The sequence below is a fragment of the Salmo salar genome, chromosome ssa29, assembly GCF_905237065.1.
Source record: "Salmo salar chromosome ssa29, Ssal_v3.1, whole genome shotgun sequence".
In the NCBI taxonomy this organism is placed as follows: Eukaryota; Metazoa; Chordata; class Actinopteri; order Salmoniformes; family Salmonidae; genus Salmo; species Salmo salar.
This window is the reverse complement of record NC_059470.1, coordinates 33,798,815-33,811,110: the sequence shown is the minus strand read 5'-3', so window position 1 is coordinate 33,811,110 and position 12,296 is coordinate 33,798,815. Positions and strand designations below refer to the sequence as shown.

Below are 12,296 nucleotides of genomic sequence, written 5' to 3'. Positions count from 1 at the left end.
TTCTTTTATATAACATATACAAAGCAATGATTGCCCTCTTGTGGAAGCATTATGAAACAATCAGACTGACACCAGGTAGCCTTTATTTGAAGCTTCCATGACCTCTTCAATAGTACCACGGATTAAAACCTAGAAATAAATATCATGAAATACTAGGACTAATACCACCACAATTAAAATGGATGCACAAAGGGTAATGTAGTCCCCGGACTTCTGCTCTCCTATACAATGTATCTGAAGAGAGGAGATGTTTCAGTTATACTGCAACGCATGCGCATGACTAGCTAGCTTTGCTACTGATGAAGTCTTTCCTGGCTTTAATGGTCAGTTGGCCAAAAAGTGTTCCATACTGCATGTAGTCCTCCGAAAGGGTCAAGGGTCAATCACTCCACGTTCCCCCTCATGGCAGTTACACTTGTGCTCTAGAAATGTTACAGCTTTACATTTCCACATCTACAATATTCTCATGAAGATGACTTGTTCCTCTATCATACGATGAGGTTTCTTTACATATTTGCCACAGTTCATATTTGGTTTGGCCTCATAGGAACAGACATACAACCAACCGCATGTACGGGATTCAGCAGTGTTGTTACTTCATAAAATAACATTTAAAAAAAGTCAAGTCCTCCCATACTGTAAATAAAATGGTCCAGCAGCTAGTGGATAACATTCATGTTGAGACAGAAAACACTCCAGTCCACACCCACCTCCCCTCTTGTCCATCAACGATCACTAGCATCCATGCCGATTTTAGGTTCCAATCCAGTGGTTGTGGAATGTTAGTTTAGAGTCTTCTCGGTGCCAACCATCAGTCATTATCCTTGGCACATCTGACATGGCACCGGCTGGTCTTGTGGTAGTGCTACCCATCCAGAGGCTTGCCCAGGTAGACCATGGTCACCTCAGTGTTGCCATAGACAGCTGAGACGGCCGGGAAGAGGCAGGCTTTCGGAAGCCCTCGGAAGGCCACTCCCAGGAACTCAAAGCCTCTCTCAAAGGCCAGGGTTTTGTTATCCATATCCAGGATTACTCGTATCCTCTCCCCGATCTGTGGACGCACACCATTACACTAGAAAGTAATATAACAGTAAGTAACAGCTACAATACAGAGAATGGCTTCACTTTCAAGCTACAATTAATACATGCTTACTGTTATGAGAACTCCTAATTTAAGGTAGCGTTCTTCTTGACATACATCCTACTGCACAGGCATAACTCATCCCATAAATAAATATCAATCTAATATTTCAACTAGAAACACTTCATTGAGACGGTTCATCAGCCTTAAACAATGGCTCAGAGCTTTAATAGGACATTTCCATTCATGTATTCAGATGTGTCTATACCTCTGTGTGCAGCTCACCCCGCAGTGACAACGTCCCTGAACCCTGCAGCTCACCCCGTAGTGACAACGTCCCTGAACCCTGCAGCTCACCCCGTAGTGACAACGTCCCTGAACCCTGCAGCTCACCCCGTAGTGACAACGTCCCTGAACCCTGCAGCTCACCCCGTAGTGACAACGTCCCTGAACCCTGCAGCTCACCCCGTAGTGACAACGTCCCTGAACCCTGCAGCTCACCCCGTAGTGACAACGTCCCTGAACCCTGCAGCTCACCCCGTAGTGACAACGTCCCTGAACCCTGCAGCTCACCCCGTAGTGACAACGTCCCTGAACTTCAGCACTAAACTCGCTGTTTAGATGGCATTTTTCTGATGCTAAATATTTCCTACGGTGTACACTGTGCACTAATGAATACGACCCACAGGAAACATGTTGCTAACCTACCTGGTATTTGGGAGCGTTGTTGCACTGAGGGAAGTTCCCATTGACCTCCCCATTGTGAAGCAGGTTGTTATCCACCAGGTTCCAGCCCCAGCTTTGGTCGTCAGTACCCAGGAGGGCCACGTAGCCCTGGCATTGCATGGCAGCACGCTTGGTGGCAATGCCGATCACCGCCACGGTCCCTAGGGGCCCCTCCCACCAGATCTCCCAGGCGTGGCGGCCCTCAGAGAACCCAATCTTGCCACGGGCTCCGTCTGTGCTCTGGGCGATGGGGTTGCGGTGAAGGGTGAAGCCGTTCTTCTTCACGTAGACGTTACGTGAACAGTCGTGGGAACTCAGAGCGTGCTGGTAAGACTTGAGCTTCAGGAGAGGAGAAGACAGGAGAGTAGGCAGACAAAGATGGGTCAGGGTTTTGAAGAGGATCAACACATCCATCCATCCATCCATCCATCCAAGTAATTGATAAAAAATGGCTGGTGCATCTCGATGAATTGAAAGCAAATTATGAGGTCTGAATCAACATATGTACCAGCAACCAGAGATCATAGCTATACTATTTCACTTACATTATCTCATTCAGGAAAGTATTACATCATGCTCATGTATCTTATTGAATGCAGACGTCGAATAAACGGGGCGTGTGCAGACCGCTAGACACTAGTCTCTGCATGACAGACAGTGTGACTAATAACGTTGATGAGTAGGCGGTCTGATTGAATGGCAAGCTAACATGTGTGCTGAAAGTGGGTGCGTGAGTTATTCACTGTGGTATAATCTGGATTGAAATCATACAAGTCTGTAACAATAGCTATAGGCCTTCACGATGATTTTCAAATAGTAAACAAACGTTAGCATATATAGCTTACCTTTCCCTTGTAGGTTGGCAGATTGCAGAGAATGTCGGAGCGCAGTGCCTCTTCACTAAGAGAGCGAGCGCACAGACTCCGCCACACCTCGCTGTTCTCGTCGGCTAGGCAGTTGTTCCAATGCCAGCACACCAACGAGCACCGCATTAGATCATACAAATCCAGATAAGAAAACACATGCTCAAGAACCCGACTGGGTAGCCTGCCTGCTATTCCCACACCTCCGCCGGCTGCGACGAAGGAGTTCCCGGCAGAGCTACAACTGGCAGCGGCTGCGCCGATACAAGACTGCGCCCCTCCGGCGGCCGCTCCCGACATATTTGTCTAGTTGAGGACGCCGACCGATAAATTGTGTTTTACAGCATAAATTCCTAACTAAAATGAATTAAAACGGACCATTTTTAACAATACGAGCCTAAATCACGGCGGTGGTATTGTTCTGCATGTATTTCCATGGACCCACCCCGGGTTGGTAAAGTGAGAAGCAAAATGCGAAATCTAGTCAAGGTCCCGGAAATGTTTGTACAGCATTGATAAGTCATGCATTTCTAAATTAATATAAATTCATATTTATTCTGATTCACAATCTTTAATTCTAAAGAAGGGGACAGAGATAATCGCCTAAATAACTTTTTGTCTGGAAAATGATAATAGGTGCATTTTACTTTGTGTTCCTGTTAGGACCTTTGTCTGTCATATAGTGCCCCTTACAGCTGATCTACAGTCAGATTAGATTTTTACCCTCCAGCCAGCCTAGAGTCCAAACTGAAGATTGAAGTATGGTTTACTGATCCTAGATCTGTGTACAGATTCAACTTCCATTATGGGGATGGTTGTAATTGTCATTGACAGATAGAAAATAGGTGAATGCAAGAATGCTTCTTTCAGATTTGATTGCAGTTATTTTTAGGAACAACGTATTGTTGAGCAATACCAACACGATCCAACACCGACAAAAAGGTCCAATATTATATATTCTACAAATTCATAATGCATTAATGCATGAGACACCCCCATAGCTATTATTTATGACAGATGATGCTTATGCATTAGTATCTTTACTCTATTACATACATGATATAATAGCGTATAACATGTTATACATACGCTGTCCCAGAACCATTGCCCAGAAACAGCAAAGTGAAAGTCACCTTTTATTGCAGTACATCACGTGACATGGGCACAATGGAGACTCACTACACCCGGAAGTGACGCCGGTTGCTGGAGAATTTTTGTGCGCAGTGAGTCAAGCAGTAAAGAACAGCGTCAATCAGAAACAGTGAGAACAAAAATACAAATAACCAAAAGTAAACATCTGAGCCAAAGAACAACAGTCGGAAACGGAGAAATTACAACCGTAAGTAACGTTGACAACTATTCCTAATATTACAATTGGTATCTGTTGTTAAACCAGTTGCCAAGATTGACAATAATGAAGAGGTGGTTGAAGGGTGAATGGGACAGCCAGTATTAAGTACAAGGAGAGAGATGCGACTGAAGCCCCAACGCAATGCCACCCCGCGGCCCTTGTTGTTGTGGAGCTACTGCATCGCCCGTTGAGAAACGCATATTAGTTAGTTAGCTTCCATAGTTAAAAGCTCCATTGGAATTTGTCAACACAGAAGCACAAGAATATAATGTCACTGTTAACATTTACCGTAATGTGTTGAATTGTAGCTAACTGCCCTATCGTTAATCGATACCATGTCCATGACTGCGACCAGGGGGTCCCATACTCTAAATGTGTCAAGTGAAAGAAAGGGCGTCACATGATGGCTAATTAGGATTTAGGAAAAACATTGATCTGTGTATATACTGGCTAACTGCTCAGGGCTGCCAACTTTTGAAGAGGGCTTGGAGTGACATTTACTATGTGTGTACCTCCCTAGCACAACTGTGACTGTTTTTAAGCTAATTTACTGCAATTCTACGTGTTTTGACATGGCTAAGTTCTATGACCAGGGTGGAATTTGTTTTAATAAAAATCACAGGTCAGGTGTATTCAGGATGCTTTGAACATTACACGAACACTCATTTTGGGGGGGGATGAAATCTAAATGTGATATTTCAGTTTTTTTTTTTTATACATTTGCAAACATGTCTAAGAAAACTGTTTTTGCTTTGACATTATGGGGTGTTGTGTGTAGATTGATGAGGGGCAAAAGATTTTTTTGTCCATTTTAGAATAAGGCTGTAATGTAACAAAATGTGGAAAAAGTGAAGGGGTCTGAATACTTTCTGAATGCACTGTACTATAGTTAGCTATTGCGGCTAGTTTAACTGGTTTGCTAGCTAGCTACCTTCTTCTCACAGTTTTGTTTGTGAAGCTATAATGATTCAGATCATGAGATAACGTACTGCTTGTCGAGGAGGATGCAATACTATGTGACAGCAAAGGTTTTGTTTTTAACAGTGGTGTAAAATTACTTGAAAGTACTACTTAAGTAGTTTTCTGGGGTATCTGTACTTTGCTTTACTATTTATATGTTTGACTAATTTTACTTTTACTTCTCTACATTCCTAAAGACATTAATGTACTTTTTACTCCATACATTTTCCCTGACACCCAAAAGTACTCAAATCAAATGTTATTCAAATCAATTGTTATTGTTCACATACACATATTTAGCAGATGTTATGTACTTTTACTCAAGTAGTATTTTAATGGCTGACTTTTACTAGAGTCATTTTCTATGAAGGTATCTTTACTTTTACTCAAGTATGACAATTGGCTACTTTTTCCAAAACTGTTTTTTAATGAAGAACATATCAGATTTTGTATCTAACATTAACATAACAATATAATGTTTGCTTCTTGTCTTGGTTGTTGCAGTATCTGAACCGTGTGCATTATGAACCCAGTGTACTGCCCTGCACCAACAGGGGTCCCCTATGCCAATCAAAAGGGACATTTAGTAGGATACCCAGGTAGGCAGAGAGCCCCTTAACCAGTTTGTGAGCCTGTAGTGTTTACCCAGTTTTATACATTTTTTCTTGGGTCTTCTCTAAATGTCTTCTCTAAATGTCTGTCTGATGCTTCTGAACTTCATTTGTATGACCTATGACCTCCTAGCTGGATTCCCTGTGGGGTATGCAGCCTCCCCTGCCTATGCTCCCAACATGTACCACCCTGGAGCCAATCACCCAGCCTTCCCCACAGGTAAGGTAACAGTCCCTCCCAGAGCTGCATGTAAGCCTGCCAGTCAGTGCATACATTTTTAGTATGTGATTTCTGTGGGAATTGATCCCCCAGCCTCACCAGGGGTGTATTTATTACGCAGATTCTGTTGCAAAACGTTTCTTGAACGGAGGCAAATGTAAGGAAATGGGGACCTACCTGAATTTATCCAATAGAAACTCATGTTTTGCTCTGTTTGGTTTTTAAACGGTAAACGGTTTCCATAGTAAATACACCCTCCAGGGGGTTTAATCATTAGTCCAAACCGTTGCAATTGAGTTTCCATTGGACAAATTCGGGTAGGTCCCTCTCCGTTCCATTTGGTTCTGTTTGGTTCCTAGTGAGTACACCCCAGCTGAACCGCATCAGTTGGGGCAGGAACGTGCATCCGGTCATGGGACCGTTGCATCCCAATACATTACTGAAGGCTTAATCCTGACTTGAATTGAATCAGTCTAACTCAATCGCAGTCTTTGTACATAGTGTATCAGCAGCTTTCAGCGGTTGCCTCTGTGTTGTGACTCTGTGCACCATGGTTTCATCACCTTTAGCTAAACATGGAGAACCAGACAGCTCTCAGGAGAGATGATTGAATTCAGCCAAATGTTTCTGCCTCTCGTCTTGTTTTCCAGCTACACACATTTTGCCGTTGACTGAAACTTCCCTCTTTTGTGTTGTACAGATTCAGAAAGGAGTCAGACAATAGTCAGTCCTTTTACAAGCCCTTAGGACAAAGGCCAAGCCTGAAGTGTTGTTTGTTTTTGTTCCTGTTAAAATGTGTAATTCCCCAGATGATATCTCTGAAATGTCTCATATAGGTTACGCTCCAGGCACTCCTTTTAAAATGTCCTGCTCGCCCACCACGGGGGCTGTCCCACCTTACTCCTCGTCACCCAACCCCTACAATGGAGCAGTATACCCTGTGAGAAGCACCTACCCCCAACAGAACCCCTACGCACAGGTCAGTCAGTCCGTTAGTTCATCTACAGACTACTGTAACATATCCAATCAACCTTTACCATCGGAAGTAGTACAACGTAACCAATTTATAATTTTTTGCTTATTTGCTGTACTTGCAGAACTGTACTAAACCAAAATATAAACGCAACATGTAGAGTGTTGGTTTCATGAGCTGAATTGAAAGATCCCAGATATTTCCATACTGCGCATGAATTTGTTAGCGTCCCTGTTAGCGAGCATTTCTCCTATGCCAAGCCGTAACAGTTTGAACCTGGCGCGGTACTTGGCTGTGACATCACACAGTTCCATGGTTAGTGCAGGAAGTAGACGACGGTATAGCCTGCTATTGGACACCCTTCTCCCTATTATAATTCTATGTACGCTAATCTTCCAGTGTTACCGTGAGTTAAATAACTGAATGTGGTAATTTTCCGAATGAATCAAACCACCATTTTCTTTCTTTTCTGCGTAAAGGCTCTCCAAAGCTTAAAAAAATAAATATATATATATATATATATATATATATATATATGTTTATGCATGTTATTTTTTTAAATATGAATTTTTATTAAGACAATAAAATACGAATGGGCGCTCCCATCAGTGGGTGCCCTCGACTCCCACCCGCCCCAAGACGCCGGAAGTCCCTGCCCCCAGCCCAAAGGGTTTCATCAATACTTTCCTAAACCTAAATAATCTACAAGTTCAGAGTATTTAAAAAAAATACATGTATTCAGAGCGCGCAAGGTAGCCACTCCTGCAGAGTGCATTACGCGACTGAATAAGTTAAGTCTGAATACCAAATACTGAGAAGTGCGTCAGAAAGGCAGACATTTCCTAGGTCTGAATCGGTTCCATACACATTAGCTTGCTGCATATTGCTGCTGTAGTTGTACTTGGCTCAATGTGGCGCTGACGTGAGATCTCTCTCTCTCTCTCTCTCTCTGAGGCACTGACGTGAGAGCTCTCTCTCTCTCTCTCTCTGAGGTACTGACGTGAGAGCTCTCTCTCTCTCTCTCTCTCTCTCTCAGGCACTGACGTGAGATCTCTCTCTCTCTCTCTGAGGCACTGACGTGAGATCTCTCTCTCTCTCTGAGGCACTGACGTGAGATCTCTCTCTCTCTCTCTCTGAGGCACTGACATGAGATCTCTCTCTCTCTCTGAGGCACTGACTTGATCTCTCACTCTCTCTCTGAGGGCCTGACGTGAGATCTCTCTCTCTCTCTCAGCATCAAGGCACTTACTACACACAGCCACTGTACGCAGCCCCGCCCCATGTCATACATCACACTACAGTGGTTCAGCCCAATGGGATGCCAGCAGCCATGTATGCCCCGCCCATGCACCACCCGCCTCGCCCCCACAATGGCGTTGCCATGGGGATGGTAGCAGGGACCACTATGGCCATGTCAGCCGGTGAGTTCCAATATTTTCCTCTTTTTTTTTTTCATACTATCCTGTCTCTACACAGCGTACAAATCTTTGACGAGGATGAAATGGTTTTGCTTGTCTAAATTCCTGACCTTTCCCACCTCCCTCCCTTCTACAGGAACATTGTTGACGCACTCCCCGAATCCCCTCGCCCCCCATCAAGTCACGATGCCCACATACCGACACCCAGGCACACCCACCTATAGCTATGTGCCCCCCCAGTGGTGAAGTGATGGCACTGTGAGTAGTAAATGCGTCCTCCGTGTTCCCCATTTCATGCTCTCTCTGGTCAATCTGCCTGGGAAAAACACCAAACACATGGATATACAATAGCATAGAAAATTGTGATCATTTTATAGTTATAAAATCACTTTTTTTTAACTTTTACAGCAGGAAAATGCAGGAAGGGTGGCCTACTTGTTACCATTTTAAAGGGTTGTCAAACATGTTGGGAAAATGTGGCAGTGGTCAATAGCTGCATGTCAATAGAAGTACATTTGATGTGTAGGAAAACAATCGGTATTACTGTGTATTAAATCAACTTTTCCTCTGCTTCTCTGTTCAGGTCAGAAGATGGTAGATATGCATTGACACTCCCGTCCAGTATTCTACAGCTGGTGATGATGATGACCCCCTTCAGCTGTTCTTCCTTCCTTTTTCTAGGCATGATGTGAATCTGAATCCTAACCATACATCAACAGGTCTGTTCAGAACGGGATGAAGAGAATCTTCCCACTGCTGACTATTCCTGTTTGGAATAACGCTATCCCAGAATCCTTCACTCACTCTGCTGCATATCTTCCGTCAGATGGCTACTGGAATTCTCCTCCATGCAAACTTGTGTTTTGTGGACTGTCTTTAGAAATGTGTAGTTAACTATTAAGTGGTTAAAAGAGAGTTTGGATGAGTTTTTATTTTTGGGATCCATATCAAGGTGTGTGTGTGTATGCTAAATAATGCTCGCTCAATCTACCTGAGACATGCAAAATCAAAAAGAAAAAGATTGAATCTAAAGGAACTAAGAATAAGAACTGCAATTTTTTTATCACTGATGTCGTGTCTTAATTTGAAACCTTAAATAAGAAAGGAAAAAAAGTTTGTTTCAAACAAACAATCTTAAAGATGGAATCCACAGTAGGGGGGAAACGGTGCCACTAGCTGCTCCACCACTGTTATTGTTTTAGTTGCAAAGCTGCACGGTAAAAAAATAAATGTGCAGTATGTTTTGTGTTCCTCTATTGCTCGTGTCAGAGGGGGAACAACAGTGTTGGTTGTTTTGCAGTAACGTCTTTGTGGTAATATCACAAACGGATTTGGCTGTTTCACCATTAACGATTCCAGCTTTAGAATTACTACACAAGCCGTGCAGATTTTTGTTTGACTTGTTTTTGGTAACGTTGCTGGCACTGTATTATTTCTCTAGATGAAGCTGTGTCAACATTTTGTCTGTTGGGATTTTTTTTGTTTGTAGTTTGGGAAAGTGGGGATTTTTTTTGTTGAGTTTTGTGCCTCTGTGTCCATTCCAACACTAAACCATTCTCCACACTCTTTGCCCATTGGAAGATTTTGTGGACACAGAGTTCCATGTAGAAGTTCCAACGGTCTTAGACAGATACATTTCCTTTCCCTTGGACCATTGTCCTAAGATCCCCTACATCATGACAGCAGAATGATACAGACCTGTCGTGACATGTGATCTATTGCTGGTTGCAAAGGAAAGGAATCTATTTCCAACTACTTGGACTCAGTCCTGCAGACAATGAGTGATTGTGTATAATTCTGTTTTCAGAGGTTTAAAATACTGAAACCGTTGCACATACAGATGTATGTATTTATGTATGTATCGTACCTGAACATGTCTACAGATTCCTTTCTGTCATTGGTTTGGGTTTAACCACACCAAGAGCCACAAACTTTTAAAATCAATGCTAACCTGAGACGTTTTCAACAGGTTTGAAACTTTATTAAATTATTAAATGTATTATAATTTTCTAAGCACTACTGGAAGAAAAGACATGAAATTCTTATTTGAGACACTGTTTTAAGGAAGCCAGAACTTAACTGACGTGAGATGTCTCAAGAACCAGAACTCACCTATTATATCATTGTCTGAGTCACTCGTCTATGTTGCCTATCTAATCTAAGTCACCTCAGTTACTGAATCTGTTTTGTAATGTCTTATGTGTTTTTGGGTTGTCGAGAAAGACTACAAAATAAATACTATTATGAGAATTGTCAAGGTTTTTTATTTAACCATGTCACCTGCACATCTTTGGGGATCCAAGGATGATATGGTGTTAAGGTGATTTACGATAACACCGAGCTATGGGGTCGAGGTGATGTGGTGTTTTAAGGTGATTTACGATAACACCGAGCTATGGGGTCGAGGTGATGCGGTGTTTTAAGGTGATTTACGATAACACCGAGCTATGTCCTCTGAAGCCTATGTCTACTTGCCCCAGGTGGATGCCTTTGTTTGAGGCTCGTCCCGTCTGATAAATGTCCAGCAGATGGACCTTACGTCTTAGATATCTGCCTTCAGCATCACTGCATTGTCTGAACGTGATGATCATGGTAATACTATTTTGTGGGAATATATATACTAAATGCCCAGCTACAGTGTCTAGGGAAAGTCTACAAACCACTTACACGGTCTTTACATTTTAAGACAGCAAAATGTGATCTAAAAAGGGTTTGAATTTCATTTTTTTTGGTGTAGCCCTATAGAGCTACACCATTTACTACTACTGCATGTTCAAAGTGAAAGAAAGTTCTAGAACATATTCCAAATGAATGAAACACAAAAAAAACAAAGATGTCTTTTTGTGGATGTCTTCGCACCCCAGAGTTAATAGATGGTGTAACACCTTTGTCAGCCAATAAGCCTTGTATTTAAATTAAATGTTTCAAGGACAAAATTACATGTATTTAAGTATTAGTGGGGACAGTAACGTCAGTAATCTAAAAAAATACACTTTATATACAAAAGTATATGGACACCCCTTCAAATTAATGGATTCGGCTATTTCAGCCACACACGTTGCTGACAGGTGTATCAAATTGAGCACACAGTCATGTAATCTCCATAGACAAACATTGCCAGTAGAATTGCCTTACTGAAGAGCCCAGTGACTTTCAACATGGCACCGTCATAGGATGCCACCTTATTCAAAATTCTGCCCTGCTAGAGCTGCCTCAGTCAACTGTAAGTGCCGTTATTGTGATGTGGAAACGTCTTGGAGCAACAACGGCTCAGCCGCGAAGTGGTAGGCCACACAAGCTCACATATCGGGACCGCCGAGTGCTGAAGTGCGTAAAAATCGTCTGTCCTCGGTTGTAGCACTCACTACCGAGTTCCAAACTGCCTCTGGAAGCAACGTCAACACAAGAACCGTTCGTCTGGAACTTCCTGAAATGGGTTTCCATGGTTGAACAATACCAAGGGTCGGCTGGAGTGGTGTAAAGCTCGCCGCAATTAGACTCTGGAGCAGTGGAAACGCGTTCTCTTGAGTGATGAATCAAGCTTCACCATCTGGCACTCTACCTGCCCCAATGCATAGTGCCAACTGTAAGGTTTGGTGAGGAGGAATAATGGTCTGGGGCTGTTTTTCATGGTTCAGGCCCCTAAGTTCCAGTGAAGGGAAATCTTAACACTACAGCATACAATCCCAATCTAGACGATTCTGTGCTTCCAACTTTGTGGCAACAGTTTAGGGAAGGCCCTTTCCTGTTTCAGCATGACAATTCCCCCGTTCACAAAGCGAGGTCCATACAGAAATCGTTTGTCGAGATCGGTGTGGAAGAACTTGACTGGCCTGCACAGAGACCTGACCTCAACTCCATTGAACACATTTGGGATACAATAACAAGTACATTACATTATAATATCACAAACATGATAACTAAACTAATTATTAATGCTCAGCTATGAAAGGCCAATTGACATATACTCTTGAGTTGCTCCTTCTATAACCACTGTGATTATTATTTTACCCTGCTGGTCATCTATGAACTTTTGAACATCTTGAAGAATGATCTAGCCTTAATGGCCATGTACTCTTATAATCTCCACCGG

At 42.7% G+C, this 12,296-nt stretch overlaps 2 protein-coding genes across 4 annotated transcripts; one reads left to right on the top strand and one right to left on the bottom strand.

The window, feature by feature from the left end:
- Positions 1-66: 66 nt before the first annotated feature.
- On the bottom strand, positions 67-3,146 carry LOC106590630 (F-box/SPRY domain-containing protein 1). 2 transcript variants are annotated; one of them, XM_014181761.2, is made up of 3 exons: positions 2,653-3,146; positions 1,790-2,146; positions 67-1,072 (listed from the first exon to the last, which is right to left on the bottom strand). In XM_014181761.2, the coding sequence occupies exons 1-3, from the start codon at positions 2,968-2,970 to the stop codon at positions 866-868; spliced, it is 882 nt and encodes a 293-aa protein (XP_014037236.1). In that variant the 5' UTR covers positions 2,971-3,146; the 3' UTR covers positions 67-865. The 2 variants fall into 2 exon arrangements, with proteins under 2 accessions (XP_014037236.1, XP_014037237.1); XM_014181762.2 differs by having other exon boundaries at positions 67-1,051.
- A 709-nt stretch (positions 3,147-3,855) lies between these two features.
- fam168b (family with sequence similarity 168 member B) lies at positions 3,856-10,453 on the top strand. 2 transcript variants are annotated; one of them, XM_014181764.2, is made up of 8 exons: positions 3,856-4,009; positions 5,486-5,580; positions 5,726-5,812; positions 6,649-6,791; positions 8,020-8,206; positions 8,340-8,461; positions 8,787-8,797; positions 8,885-10,453. In XM_014181764.2, the coding sequence occupies exons 2-6, from the start codon at positions 5,505-5,507 to the stop codon at positions 8,447-8,449; spliced, it is 603 nt and encodes a 200-aa protein (XP_014037239.1). In that variant the 5' UTR covers positions 3,856-4,009; positions 5,486-5,504; the 3' UTR covers positions 8,450-8,461; positions 8,787-8,797; positions 8,885-10,453. The 2 variants fall into 2 exon arrangements, with proteins under 2 accessions (XP_014037239.1, XP_014037238.1); XM_014181763.2 differs by having other exon boundaries at positions 8,787-10,453.
- The last annotated feature ends 1,843 nt before the right edge of the window (positions 10,454-12,296 follow it).

Bases quoted from the DNA above. Each gene is read 5' to 3' on its own strand.
- fam168b (XM_014181764.2), top strand. From the start codon at position 5,505: ATGAACCCAGTGTACTGCCCTGCACCAACAGGGGTCCCCTATGCCAAT. The intron at 5,581-5,725 runs GTAGGCAGAGAG...ATGACCTCCTAG, and splicing joins ACATTTAGTAGGATACCCAG to CTGGATTCCCTGTGGGGTAT. The intron at 6,792-8,019 runs GTCAGTCAGTCC...TCTCTCTCTCAG, and splicing joins AACAGAACCCCTACGCACAG to CATCAAGGCACTTACTACAC.
- LOC106590630 (XM_014181761.2), bottom strand. From the start codon at position 2,970: ATGTCGGGAGCGGCCGCCGGAGGGGCGCAGTCTTGTATCGGCGCAGCC. The intron at 2,147-2,652 runs GTAAGCTATATA...CCTCTCCTGAAG, and splicing joins TGCCAACCTACAAGGGAAAG to CTCAAGTCTTACCAGCACGC. The intron at 1,073-1,789 runs GTAGGTTAGCAA...ATTACTTTCTAG, and splicing joins ACAACGCTCCCAAATACCAG to TGTAATGGTGTGCGTCCACA.